This window comes from Rutilus rutilus (genome assembly GCF_951802725.1).
Source record: "Rutilus rutilus genome assembly, chromosome: 19".
Taxonomy (NCBI): domain Eukaryota; kingdom Metazoa; phylum Chordata; class Actinopteri; order Cypriniformes; family Leuciscidae; genus Rutilus; species Rutilus rutilus.
This window is the reverse complement of record NC_140232.1, coordinates 26,880,571-26,895,643: the sequence shown is the minus strand read 5'-3', so window position 1 is coordinate 26,895,643 and position 15,073 is coordinate 26,880,571. Positions and strand designations below refer to the sequence as shown.

At 37.5% G+C, this 15,073-nt stretch overlaps 1 protein-coding gene across 7 annotated transcripts in view; it reads left to right on the top strand.

Moving 5' to 3' along the window:
- Positions 1-15,073, top strand: part of elavl4 (ELAV like neuron-specific RNA binding protein 4) — a 76,538-nt gene that overhangs the window by 41,717 nt on the left and 19,748 nt on the right. For all 7 annotated transcript variants that reach the window (XM_084389914.1, XM_084389913.1, XM_084389916.1 and 4 more), the window contains one exon: positions 10,265-10,368. In XM_084389914.1, the coding sequence (XP_084246040.1) occupies positions 10,265-10,368 (104 nt within the window). The remainder of the gene's footprint in view (positions 1-10,264; positions 10,369-15,073) is intronic.

The following is a 15,073-nucleotide window of genomic DNA, read 5'->3' as shown; positions in this document are numbered from 1 at the left end:
CTTGGCAAAATTCAGGATTGAAGAATTGGCCCCCTTTTAGTTTAGTATAAATGTGAATTGGCCACATCTTACAGGAAGTTGAATTGGAATGACAGGAAGAGAACTTTATTGAATTGCATTTCAAAGGAATTCAACACAGGTAATGCATTCTGGTGAGTGTTCTACCACCCCAGTCTGCAAAAGTTAATTTATTAAATATACAATCAAATTAAAATAAATAAAAATACAAACAAAATAGAAATTCTAAAAATGGCACTTAAGTGGCATCTTCAAATGTGGCTTTTTAAATTGAGCTATAGTTATGGAAATTTCAATTATACTTTTCAAAATTCAAATTCATTTGGCAATTCTGCATCCTGTTTTTTTTTTCAAGTTTCAAGAATTGAATTAGAGAACCAGTTCACAAAATTCCACAAACTTTTTCCTGTTTCCATTATTTATTTTCCTCTCTTTACCTATATATAAATATATAAAAACATTTGTTGAGGTTTGCTTATTCTTAGTGAGTCACCATTTATCTATATCAGTGTTTCTCAACTGGTGGGACAATTTTAATGGGTCGCGGAATGTTCAGTCAAAGAAACAACAACAAATGTAATTCCATGTTTTGCTGATGTGAGACTTTTATTTTGAAAATTGTGCGTGAAAGCTGTTGGATTCTGTCAGACGCAGTTTAAGTAAAGAGTGCCTGAGAAAAACACGCTGTCCTGATTCAGTATCTGCAGTCAGATTAGATGTTATCAGAAGTCAGTGTCATTATTCTAACGTTATTTTCGTAACTTGTTTACCAACTTACTAACTTTATTGTATTAACAAAAGCTAGTTTGGACTGCTAGACTACTGTATATATATGTACAAATTCTTAGAAGAAATTGGGTTGCTGCTTAACGACCATGGGAAAATGTGGGTCCCATGGCCAAAACAGTTGAGAACCACTGATCTATATGATCCAGAACCAAGCTTAAACGGCAACAAGATTTTCAGATTTTCTGAAATCTGGACAATATTTCCATTAATGATCTCACACATATTGCAAACTTTATTGTTCTTTTTTCCCCTAGCATTTTTACTAGCCCACGAAGTGTTGTTGAGGTTAGTTACAAACATTACCTTACGGTTAGCTTGGCATTAGTCACTGGCTCCATGCAGCTCCAGCAGTTCCAAGAGAGCGTGGGATCTCAGCATTCCCTGGGGTGGCTGCCAGTGTTGTCATCTAATATGCGGGGTCTGACGTCGCTTCGTTGGGGTGTCCCAGATTTAAAGGGGCTCCTTTCGTTTCCACATGCACACTACTCCCAGACAGCCCACACACTGCAGGCTACACGCCAACACGCCGCAGGCTCCGGCACAGCAGAGTGGGGGAACGGGGGCGGGAGATTCCTGTGTCTTCCAGCTGTCGCCAGCCTGGCACAGCAAAATACAGATGCACAGTTTCAGATGGATTTACAGTGTAGGGTTTACTAGGGAAGGAGTTGGTAAAGACATTGGGTAAATGATCAAATTGGTTTCTCGATTGACTTTAGCAATGTGCCGGCCCACATGGAATCTGTGCCTTCAGAATTCCAGAAAAGGCAGTAAACAAAAAGTTCATCAATCTATGTCCCATTATCTTCAATTTTATATAATTCACTTAATACACAATGAGATTTTAAATTTCACATATTCAACTTTCTTAATCGCAACTTCATCTCACAATTGAGACTACTTTTATTTAGCAGTGCATTAAAATGATCAAAAGTGACAAAGACTTTCACATTATTACAGAAAATTTCTATTTCAAATGAATGCGGTTCTTTTGAACTTTCTATTCATCAAAGAATCTTGAGAAAAATTGTATAAATGATTTCCACAAAAATATTAAGCAATAAAACTATTTAACACAATACGTGTTTCTTGAGTACCAAATTGGCATATTAGAATGATTTCTGAAGGATTATGTGACACTGAAAACTGGAATAATGGCTGCCAAAAGTATAGCTGTCATAACAAGAATAAATTACATTTTAAAATATATTAAAATAGATTTTATTTTATTTTAAATTATAATATTTTCATACTCAGTGGATAAAAGATGCCCTATTTTTTGTGAAAGTTGAAAAAATTAAACACTGCCTTTGTGGTTCCATGGTTAAATTTTCAAGAATTTGTTTACCCTTTTTAGAGCATGTTAAATCTTTGTGACTGGATACAGTCTCCATTGACTGATTGACCGTCTACACTGCACAATTATTTTTGTTTTTCCCAGCTGAGCTCTTGTATCGTCAAGTTAGTAGCACACATTATTTACTATGCGCATGACTTGATTTTCCTATATTTTTTTATTACTTCCCTTAACTTATTGGACCTAATTAAGGCTTACTTTTGTTTTGGCCTATGTCTGTATTATTACATATGGTTCTGTTGTAATGTATTGTATTCTGTACTCATCCTGTTATAGTTGGGTGAGGGACTGCGTGTGGTATTTTTGTATTGCTTTGGTTGCTTTGAAAATTCAATAAATATATTTTAATTACAAAAATTATAATTTATCAAGACAACTCTAAAAAGATTTTTAGCATGGTAATGGATATAACAATGTTAATGTATTTGGTCTTGGCTGAAAAGATCTGCTACGCTGCTTCTGCTGCCATACTGTTGATTATTGCTGTTGTTGGTTATTGCTGCTGCAGAGCAAGTACGGGACTTGCTACTGCCAATACATACACCGATACTCTGCTGTGAGCATGTAAGACATAGGCCTACTGCTTCATAGCATAGAATTACCTGGTGCAAATCTATACAGCTGGAGCTAGGGAAGGTGGAGGGTTTCAGAGGAACTCTGAAAGAGTGCTGCAAACTGCTACCGCTTACCAGCTATTTAAATGTTGAGCCTCAAGCTCATTGGCTGCAGATGTGACATCAGCTTGTGCCATGTAGTGCATGGCTTGTGCAATGTAATTATCATCAGGTTGTATTAAGGACCCATCTAGAGTTTCATGTAACATATGTTTCACAATATGACTGTTTACTGAATTTTTGACAAAATAAATGCAGGCTTTTTGATCAAATCTTACCAAATCCAAACGTTTGAACGCCAGTGTATGTCACAGATGAATTAAATTTCACTTTAAATACCATGTGATTTTGTATCCCAAAATGGAACTTTATATCTTATTTAAAAAATCTTGCAATTACCTTTTTATTTTATTTTTTAGTTTCCATATCAATATAAGTTCTTTATAAATAGAAGGGGAAAAGGCAATGTTTATTTTTCCTTGTAAAACACGCAGTAAAATACGCAGTAAAATACACAGTAGGTAGGTACATAAGGAAACAGGCCTTACATTTGTGCAGGGTAAGGTAAGCTAATGGTTTTACACAACCTCTTAGGCGAAATATGAATCTCTAATGCAAATCCAATCAGAATGATGCTTTTGTCTGGGAGAGAGCACTTAGGCATCCCTTAAGTGTTTTATGTACAAATGGGTCGAATTAAGGCTATTAGATGCAACGATAAACAGCATTAAGAATAGAGATTATCTCATTGCACCTTACATTATCTAATTACACTTCAGTCAGCTTTTGTCTCTTTGGATGGAAGATCACTAAGCTAATTAAAATGAAGCCATAAAGTTGTACGTTGCCATCTATTGGCATTACATAAGTCACGATGACCTCAGTGATGCAGCTGTGTATTTCTGTATCATATAAAATGCAACAAAAATGTCTTTTACTGCAGAGACATGTTTCTGTCCCAAGATGCAATAGCGACGAGCAAAATGTCAAGCAAGCAAGCAGCAGCAATACATTTGTTTTGACAAATTGAAATGGATTTTCGTCTTTGCTTTTTTTTCCCCCTTCCACATCTTAAATGTGACTAAATTTAAGTCTGACCAAACAGATTTTCCTGTTCGTAGCCAGAAAGCTTTGTGATATCAAGGTGCGTTAACGTCAGTTGCTTGTTGAACTGTCATCTTGCGTCTGTGCTGCTGTTCTCTCCCAAACGAATGCTAGTTTCAGCTTTCCCACCTGATTCAAGCTTAAGGGAACTGCAACTGTCGACTCAACATGGCTGCCGGAGGGTTTGTGGAGGGGGGGTGGCGGGGGGTGTTGCTGGAGGCAGTTTTGTGTTTGCTACAATGTTCATCTCATTTTCAATCAATGGAAGCACTGGGCCTTTAAATTATGTATCAACAATTGATGTAGAGAGAGGGTGAAATTAGCGAGAATCCAGTCTGAAGACTTTTAGCTCACTGCCAAGCAGCAGAACAGCGAAAATCAGTCAAATATATCTTTCATGTGCAAAGCTTTGATGATAAATGATGTTCAGCACAGGGAAATATATGTGTGTGTGAGTGTGTTATTGTAAATGATATGTACCATGAAGTAAAAATGTACTGTATGTGTGCGTGTGTGAGAAGAGAGGAAGGACACCCACCGGACACACTCATTTTATCTTCTCACACACTCTGACTCCTGCTGCTGAGGTAAGAGGCGTAATGGTTCAAATACGACTCCTCCAAATGGAGCCTCTCACTCCAAACAGCCTCAATTTAACGAGAGAGAAACATCTCATTCCTCCCATTTAACTCAGCATGTTCCTCAAGGGCTAAAGGAGACCCATACTGGGGTGGGGGTTGGGGGGTTGTAGCTTACGCCTGCCCTTCCTCATCTTCCTCATCCTCTCGATCACAGAGACAGTAATAATCTTTTTCATGTACACATACCGTGGCTTCACAAACGTGACAACACACGCTATGTCTCTCTGGAGCAATATACAGCTGTGCATATTATGGATAATATTTTTTGTATCAAAAACATATACCCCAGATTACAAAATCATACAGCAGGGGGTCTATAATACCTGTTATCCATTCAGGTTTCTCTCAATGGCAGATGCTAGTCTGGCAATGGACCCCCTGTAAGTACATGACTTGTAATCGGCCATCTTTGCTCCTCATGGGAGCACATCATTTTTGAGCCAATCACCTAAACTGTGAGGCTCTGGATCTGCAGGAAATGACATCATGAAAATCCTCATTGATTTTCGGCACCACAAGAACATGCACTAAGCATTTATCCTGAAAATATATCACAAAAGTAATTTTAAATTGTAATAATATTTCAGCATATTACTGTTTGTAAATGTTTGTGATCAAACAAAAGCCTTGGTGAGCATAAGAGACTTCTTTCAAAAACATTAAAAAGATCTTACCAACCCCAAACTTTTGAAAGGTAATGCATGTTGCTTGCATACAATTTTTTTTTCAATAAATATACATGGCTACAGTTGAACTGTCAAAGGAGAAAGATGCTTTTGGATCCAGCCAAACCTATACTCTTTGTTTTACCCACACACCGTCTCCATCAAGCTCTCGCACATTACTATTACGCTCCAGCTTTAGCCGTGTCCCATCGCAATGAAAAACCCATCAGGAGCCTACACACTAATAGTCATAAGCTGTTTATTTGTGAAAAATATCCTTTTAATTGGTGTTAAGCATTGTCTTTGAAAAAGCCTTTCCAATGTTTCAAAATTTGACTGCACGTCTATCCTGCTGGGGAACAGAAAGTGCTGGAAAACCGGAGATCAGCACTCATTAAAAGCTCATTAAAAGCGCAATGCATCATTTCAGTTTCAATTTTAATTGACAATTAAAATATATAAGTTAACGTAGCCATTATACTAATTAAACAGCATTGAGGTAATTCTCTTTTACTGTGGCATTTGATGTTTAATGCATATATCTAATGGGCTCTGTCAAAATCCTCAATCATCTTTTTGCAGTTTCAGATTTCATACAGTTTATGTGTATCGATCATCTTGCTTTACACCAGAGAAAAGAGAATATTCTTTTTGATTTCATGTAAACAGCACACTCGGCCCTGAATGCTTATGACAGAACAACACAAAACATAAATCACACTTCTGTAGATCAAACATGAAATGAAACCTCATAGAATAGGTATGATGCAGAAAGCAAATGTTGACTTTGCCATGAAACATTCTTTATGATTCCTATACTTCCCTCGATAATAAATTCATGAGGCAGACCTGACTGTAACCCTCTCCGGTACCTACGCTGTTGTCCATTGTAGGTAACCCTGGCTGTGCTGAAGAGATTGTGTTTCTGTGCGCTTTGCATTCATGTGTTGTCTCTGCGTGGGTATATGATCTGGTTGTGTGAACAGCATTTTATATTCTGTGTGTAGGTGTGTATACCATATATGCATGCCCAAATACAGTACTGAGTGTATATATATGTGTATATATATATATATATATATATATATATATATATATACACACACACTCATGTATAGGTATCGTGTTTGATGTTTAGTTTTTATGTGTCTGTGTGTTTTAAGGAAGTGCAAAAAATACATGGGTTGTCAGAACAACTATCTGGCTTTACTGAAGTCCCATATAATTGGGTCCACCAGACTCCGCCCAGCGCGCTTTGTGTGTTCAAAAACACAGCTGCAAAAAAGACAGAATGAAACAGAATGCAGGGGGGTCTGTCTTGAGACAGAATGCTGAAAAACACAGCAAAAGCCTCAACACAATGTCCATAGATGGCCAGTCTGTTCATAGACTGAAAATAGCACAGACTAAATGTTGGAACATATAGGCCCGGTTTCACAGACAGGGCTTAGACTAAGCCAGGATTAGACCATAGATCAATTAGGACATTTAAGTAATTTTTATAAACATGCTTAGAAAAAAACATTACCGATGTGCATCTTAAAACTAAAAAGGCACTGATATATTTTTAAGATCAGTCAGTGCAAGTTTATTTCAGTGGAAACAGCTCAGACTTACATTTTAGTCTAGGACTAGTCTTAAGCCCTGTCTGTGAAACCAGGGGATAGTCCTTCAACAGATATTGAACCATATTCCCTGATTTGATTCAATTCTGATTCACTAGCTCTCTATTCAAATACATTTTTTGATTCAATTCTGATTTATAATGGGGTTGTTTCAGTTATAATGTTAATTTTGCTTACATATGAAAGAAATTCTCTCTCGGCCAATTCTGCTAACTACAGAGGAAACCTTCTAATATGGTACATTTTAACACTAGACAACACAACCAAAAACTGCTTTGAAGATATTAACTAAAGTAAACTTTAAATTGCATTTCTTGTCTGAAACTGTTATTTAAACAATGTTTAAAAAAAAGTTTCAGTTACAAACCCATAAGAGTATAGAAACTCTTTGAATGCATCTACAAATGTCTAAATCAGAACATTTCAAGTAAAAATTCACATGAAAGTGTAAACAAAGGTTCTTTTAAAGTATCGCAGTAATGATTCAACTTCAGTGCCGGTTTTAGTGTGCTGACTATTATTGTGAGATTTTAGCATGTTAATACTCTCCCTGCAGAGTTGCATCTCATTATTCAACCCCTTTAAAGCATCACTACTAAAATATTAAAAACAGTAGATAAACTAGTCAACCTCACTAATCAGTAATCTGTTATTGGACAACTAGTCGACCACCCTTCCCATCCTTAGTATGTCTGCATGTCCATAAGCAGGTGCAGCATGCAGCAGTGAGTTGTGTTGATAAAGAGGGAGTTTGTTTAATGACACGGCTATGTGCGTGTGTGCATGTCTGTAATATTACATGTTTTCTTTGAGATTGTGCCTCTGCAGTTTGTTAGAGAGCACAGATGAGATATGAGATATTTAATAGAGATCAGTTTAAGGTTCTGTTAATGTGTCTGTTCGCGGGGAAATTAAATTAGCTAAATAATTGCCTTGCCAAAAAAAGGGCCTTAGAGATTGTCAAAACAACTTGCAGCCTCCTTTATTTAAAGCAGGGTGATTTTATTCTTTGTATTGCCATGGACTACAAAGTCTAATAATGAAATTATGCACTTAAATTAATAATTAATGAACTCACTAAGGGGTTCTTCTTTTAATTTTCTTAAAATATTAAGAATACGACTCAGTTTCACAACAGTCCTTGTAACCCAAGTGTACGTGTGTGCGCTAGTGCTTTTTTCTTAGCAAACAGCCTGGTTCTAGTCCCCCACTGAGATCTCAACTGTCGCACCGCTGTGTGATGGAGAAAGGATGTGTGTAGTGTGTGTGTGTGTGTGTTATACTGGTGGGAGAAATCCCTTTGACTGAAGCGGCCTTGGTCGGCCTCACCTTATCCTCAGGCAAGAACTCCAAAGGAGGCAAGAACAACTGCTAGCGACGTTATGGAAATGCCATCAGGCAAAGGGGCATTACAAAACAGATTGTTTTATGAACCCATTATTGTACGCTCAAACACACAATCATGCAAACACACACATCCACACACACGCACATATACACACAATGAAAATGGCATTACAGGGCATGCCAACGTGGGGCCAAATGCTCTGGGCCTCAAAGGAAGGAGCGAGGAACACAGCTGAGATGGTGAAGACAGAGAAAGACAAATGGAGAGGTTAGGCAGAGTCAGTATCTTTCTTTTCTCTGGTGCATTCTCCGAATGTATCATTATCCAAGTTCTGCATGACAGCACTTTGGAAACACACTTCATTTACACTAACCTTTTCCTTTTCCTTTTCTATTTTCATTTTCTCCCTCACACACACGTTGGGTTTCCAAGTTTTATGGGGACTTTCCATAGACAAAATGATTTTATACTGTACAAACTGTATATTCTGTTCTCTAACCCTAGCCCTAAACCTACCCATCACAGACATTTTTCTGCATTTCTACATTTTCAAAAAACATCACTTAGTATGATTTATAAGCTGTTTTCCTCATGGGGACCAAAACATTTCCCCAGAAGGTCAAGGATTTTGGATATTGCCCTCTTTGTGGGGACATTTTGTCCCCATAACGTAGGGTTTACCTGAACCACACACACACACTTTTCGCTTTTAGAGCTTGGCACAACACATGTCAAGAATATTCATAATTAGGTCACACTTTAGTTTGGGGTCCAATTCTCACTATTAACTAAGACTTTTGCCATAATAAACTCTTAATTACTGCTTATTAATAGTTAGTAAGGTAGTTAAGTTTAGGTATTGGGCAGGATTAAGGGATGTAGAACAAAGTCAAGCAGAATAGGGCATTAATATGTGCTTTATAAGTACTAATAAACAGCCAATATTCTAGTAATATGCATGCTAATAAGCAACTAGTTCATAGTGAGAACTGGACCCTAAACTAAATTGTTACCAAAAATATGATATATTACATTAACAAATACACTACTGTTCAAAAGTTTGGGGTCAGCAATATTTTTTTATGTTTTTGAAAGGAGTCTTCATATGCTCACCAAGACTGCATTTATTTGACCAATAAAACAAAATTGGGAAATATTATTACAATTGCAATATGTAAAATGTAATTTATTCTTGGCAAAGCTGAATTTTTTTTGTAATATTAAAAATGGCTTCACTGTCACTTTTGATCACCTGAGCAATAAAATATTGTCTAGGATCACAGTATTTATATTTAAAGGAATTTTGAAACATCAGTGTCAGGCTTTGAATAGTGCCTCTTCTCAGTCTTAATGAATGACAGAGGGATTGGTAATCCTCCATAATCCAGAGAGAAAGAGATAGAGGCTTGCTGTTTGAAGCGAGGGCAGCAAGAAGTTCTCCGCTTACCCCCCACGGTATCTGGCGCGCTATAGCTTATGTTTGTTTGGCGCAGGGTGTAACACTCTTACGCATTTATGATTCACTTTGTGTGTACACTGTGGACTTAGCGCTGTCTGTTTCCATTAATGAGGATAAGTGCAGCGCTGTTCTCGAGTTCCACTGCACTTGTGTGGCGAGATCTTTGAAGAACGAAAAGGAAAAGGGAGGAAAAAAGCAGTACCACACAGGCCTTTAGCTGCAGGGTTTCTATTTAAGTCAAATAGCAGCTGATGTCTGCCTCGCCTTCAGAGGAGCAGACGACGGTTAGAAGAGGTTAAATCAAAATAATTCCACCAAAGACTCTGTCAGAGGTTTCCAGCGGAAGCTTTCACTTAATGTGCACTTTCTAAACAAGCTCAAACTAGTCACTACTAATCAGGCTAACGCTACATATATCATTAACTGTTAATGTCGTCTTTTTCATAATGTATGCATCGTTTTTGTGATGAATGCTTTTAAGTGGTTTTAAAGAATTTTTTAGGGTTGGTAACTAAGGACAAGTGATTGGCTTTCAAAGGAAGGGTGGTTAAAAGAAATGCTTTCACAATTTAATGTCTTTTTAAACATAATGAAATGTTTTAAGCTAAAATACGTATTTTCTTTTCCTTCTCTTTCCTTCACTACAGGGCAGAGTCTTGGCTATGGTTTCGTCAACTACATTGACCCAAAAGATGCAGAGAAAGCCATCAACACGTTAAATGGACTCAGACTTCAGACCAAAACTATTAAGGTACGTGACTACACTACCATAAAGTCCAGTCTCACACATGTCAGGAATTTTAAAAAAGGTGCCTGTTTAAAATCAAGTAGCACTATGATTATTTTTATTTATTTATTTAAAAAAAAGCAAAAATCACCTTTACTATCACAGAAATAAATTACATTTTAAAATATATTAAAATAGAAAAAAAATATTTTAAATTGTGATAATATTTCAAAATATTATAGCTTTTTGATCAAATAAATGCAGCCTTAAGGAAAACATCTATTATATAGACATCTTTATTTATTATTTAATTTTAACATTTTAGAGTATGAATTGCTAATGTACAGCATATTATTAATTAATGAAATTATATGCTAATTAATTAATTGAACAGATTTATCTCCACATTATTTTTGTATGATTAATGTAAAAAAACATAAACAGCTGTATTGCAGCATTTCTGTATACATACCTGAATGTGTAGATCTCAGTGTTGGGATCAGCGTTCGGGTTCATGTTATTAGGCTACTGCCTGCCTGTTGTTTACCAAACACTTTTTTGCCAAAGCAACCCACATTACGCTAATTGCAGGAGCGCCCCCCCCCCGGAGCCAGTGCCACTCGCTCAAGGGCACAGCGTTGACAAGCTTCTCTCAGTACCTCTCCAGTTAACAGGTCACCCGCACCTGGGATTGAACCTATTTAAACGTAACAGATAACAGAGACGGTAACAGAGCTACATCTCATTTAAGTGGAAGCACTCTCCCAGTCACCATTTCTCACGTCTGCGCCAGTCAATGCGTTGAATGTTTCCTGTCACCGTTTGTGCCAGTGGAGCTGCAGTGATTAGAACATGTGGCGTACACTGCCTCGTGCTGGGCTGAGGCGCGGCAGCACAAAGAGAGAGGAGGGCAAATCTGACTCATTAAGATGCAGAAGGAAACAGGAAAGCAACTGAAGGAAGAAAAGGGAAAAATAGTGTAATTGATATGTAAATGAATCTCCAAATGTCAAATCATGAAGTCACACAAAAAGAGGGAAATAGCATGTATAATAGAATAATGTGGACATGCTAAATAGACATCTAAAATATGTCTGGTTTCCACCCTAGAAAAACACATCATTCAATTCTGTTCTATCATGTTTAATCTATGTTTTATTTTATTTTATGGTTTGTTCTTTGTTATTCTGAAATGTTCCATTCATATTCTGTTTTAATGTCTTCTGATTTGTCATATTTAATTCAATTTAGATCTGATCTGTCTTTTTGTATTTGTTTCATTTTTGTTATGTTCTATCAATGTTCTGTTGTATTCCATTCTCTTTTGTCCAATTCTATGACGTTGTCAGATTTTTACTATGGTTTTTGTTCTGATCATGTCCTGTTCTGATATTCTATTCTATTCTATTCAATTTCATTTTATTCTCTTATGATTTTTCATGTTCTATTCTGCTCTGGACTGATTTGATTTATTCTTTTCTATTCTACTCATTTCTGTTCTATCATTAAATGAAATTATGGAACGAAATAGATTCACCACAATCTGATGGTTTCCATTTTCCTCAACAGTGCTTAATTTAGAAGCAGCAGCTGGTTTTAACAGTAAATTCTGACTGCTGCTTATGGCATAATCTGGCTGTGTGTGTGTGTGTTTTCATCTGGCATATAATCCCAGACCTCTCACTTACATCCGCCCTAATCTAATCAGATTGGATTTCGCCTGCTTGAGAAAACACGGCTCAGTCTGCGAGGCTCAGTACCTCTTAACATAACAGCAAAATAACGTGTGTGTGTGTGTGTATGTTTGTGCATTTGTGTGTGGGAGCGAGAGAAAGAAAAAAGAGAGAGGAGAAAGAAAAGACTTGTCAGGGCTGTTTTTGAAAGAGCACAGCATAATGCTCACAAACATGGGCGTTTTCCAGAGTGGCAGCATGTGTACGTGTTGGCCGGCAGTGTTTCTAGTACTGGTTTCAGCATCAGCTAAGAATCCATCAGAGACAGAATGACTCACTCTGTGTGTATTTGCTGATCATCACAGCTTCCTGCCACGCGGCACTTCTCTCAGTGACAAAACACACTTCCAAGGAGGCAGCGGTACACACATACATTAACAGTTAAAACACTGCACTTACTGGCCAAACACACCAGCCTTTTGCTATCCTAGGGCTATGACCGAGTGACTCTTGAGCTGGTCCTTTCAACTCCCACACCCCTTTAAGAGAAAAAGCAAAACAACAAAAAAATAAAATGCCTTCAGTTCATGGCTTCTTTGTACTGTGAATCAGTCAAAACCTCCCAAGTTATCAATTTGAATCATTCTAAAGAATAATTTACTCAATCCATCACAGCAGTTACTGAATTAACATCTGACTCACTGAATTGCAGGGCATAATAGCTGTCATTCATCGATGACTCAAACTAAACCAACATTTTATGTGAACTTAACCCTATATGAACCACATTAGGAAATGAGGATTGTGAGACTTCAGTATACTGTAATAGCTTACTGTTTAAGTTTCACAAAAATGTTTAAATTGATGTAGCCACCATTTTATAAAAGCATTAGGATTATTAAAATTTAGCTTTTTAAATATTAAATACATTTCAAATAAAATTATTAAAAGGCAGGTAGGACAAGACCCACTCAGGCAGGACAGTCTCGGCAGGACAAGACTCAGGCACGATGGCCCTCGTGGCAACACGTGCTGACATCAACAGGGGATCGGCCATGCTGGAAACCAGTACTATAGACCGATCCGGTGACTGGCTTGATGGTTGGCGTGACAAGAAGATTCTCAGGCTGGACTGATGGGACGTGAACTGACTCAGGCTCAGGGGGTACTGTGAGCTTGCGGAGTTCTTCATCAGCCAAGCCCACAGTAAATGCCGAACCACTCAAGGAAAGGGCCAGATTGATATACCCTTCTAGGGTCCAGCCGGTATAGTCGTCCAGCATCATTTGAGCGATGTCCTCATCCAGCCCGCTCCAAAACAGATCCATGAGCTGAGTGTCATCTAATGACGCTAAATGACAGCAAGCCAAAAAGTCCCTCACATACCTTTCGATTGGCTGACCATCCTGAAACATTGAAGATAGAAATCTTATTAGCACTCCATTACTTGTAACTGCTGAATCCATATTTTTGGTGAGTTCTTCTGTCACGATGCGGTTGAGACAAGGAGGAAGCAAGATCCAAATGCAGCACACTCTTTCAATAGACTCCAGACTTTACAAACACAGATTAGGGAACAGAACAACCAACATCGGCACTAAACAAAACCAAGAACTCACAATCACTGAACTAAAACACAGGGCTTAAATACAAGGACAAACAAGCTAAACAAGATAACAAGAGGGCGTGGTTAATCTGAAACACCTGGGGAGACTAATAGACAAAACAGGGAACTACTGAACATGAAAAGACAGGGGAACACAGACCGACATCACAACACAAGTCAAGTCACCTTTATTTATATAGCGCTTTTTACAATACAGATTGTTTCAAAGCAGCTTTACACTGATAAAAGGAAAATAATGCAACAAAGTTTGTTTCTGCTGTACAGCAGATCTAGAAGAAAATAGCGTCATAATCCAGCTTAAGTAAATTCAGTAATGGTTCATTTTTGTTGTAAAAAAAGTTATTAATTTAGTCCATTTATATATATAGCTGCTCTGGAGAAAACAGTGATGTCATCGTCCAGCTCAGTTCAGTTTTCATATATTGGCGTCAAGGCAGGCAGATCAATAACATTGTTGAATATTAAGTGTCCCCAACTAAGCAAGCCAAAAGCCAAAGGCGACAGTGGCAAGGAACCAAATCTCCATCAGGTGACAGAAGGGAGAGAGAAAAAACCTTGGCAGAAACCAGGCTCATAACCTGCAGGAATGATGTTTCTGAGCATACTTATTCTAAACATGATGAATTTCCACCTCCAGCCACATACACACTCAAACAAAAGCAGACTTTATGGGTAATGAAGCAAGAGTTGTCTTCCGTGACTAACCTTACCTACATACACAAACGTGCTGTTCACACGTGCATCTCATGCATGATTGATTTTATTTTATTTTTTTTGCCTGCGCACACACACACACACGAACATGAATTCTGGAATTGACACAACCAAAGATGTGCAAAGTGACAAGCAATTTGTCTGTCCATGATGAAACCCTATGTGGAGAAGAATTTTGGACCAATTTCGCACTAGACGGTGCAACCAAGTGCTACCAGAGTGAGTTCAGGGAGGGGGAGGTTCATAAGAAGGTTGAGCTCATGAATATTAATTAGCTAATACTGATGATCCACACTGATTTGATATGAGACACAATATCAAGCCAGATTGAAGTTTTATCTTTGAAATGTCAAAACTGAAATGTCACCAGTTTAACATCAAGATACAAAGATCAAGATATTGAAAATAAACTACATTCATTTGAAAATGTAAAACTGTCAATAGTTCTGTTCCTCTATGTTCCTCTACAAAAAGAATTTTGCTCTCCTAAAATCACTGAAATTTGTGTGACATTCAGAGTTTTTTCCGCTCAGGTCATGAGCACAAATGAACGTCAAATTTTATGCAATAACTTAATTCTCAAAACGAGCAGAATACACATTCAAATATAAATTTACTTTAGTAGGTTTGATGCATGAAGATTTAAAGGTCCCATTGCATGAAAATTTCACTTTATGAGGTTTTTTAACCTTAATATGAGTTTCCCTAGCCTGCC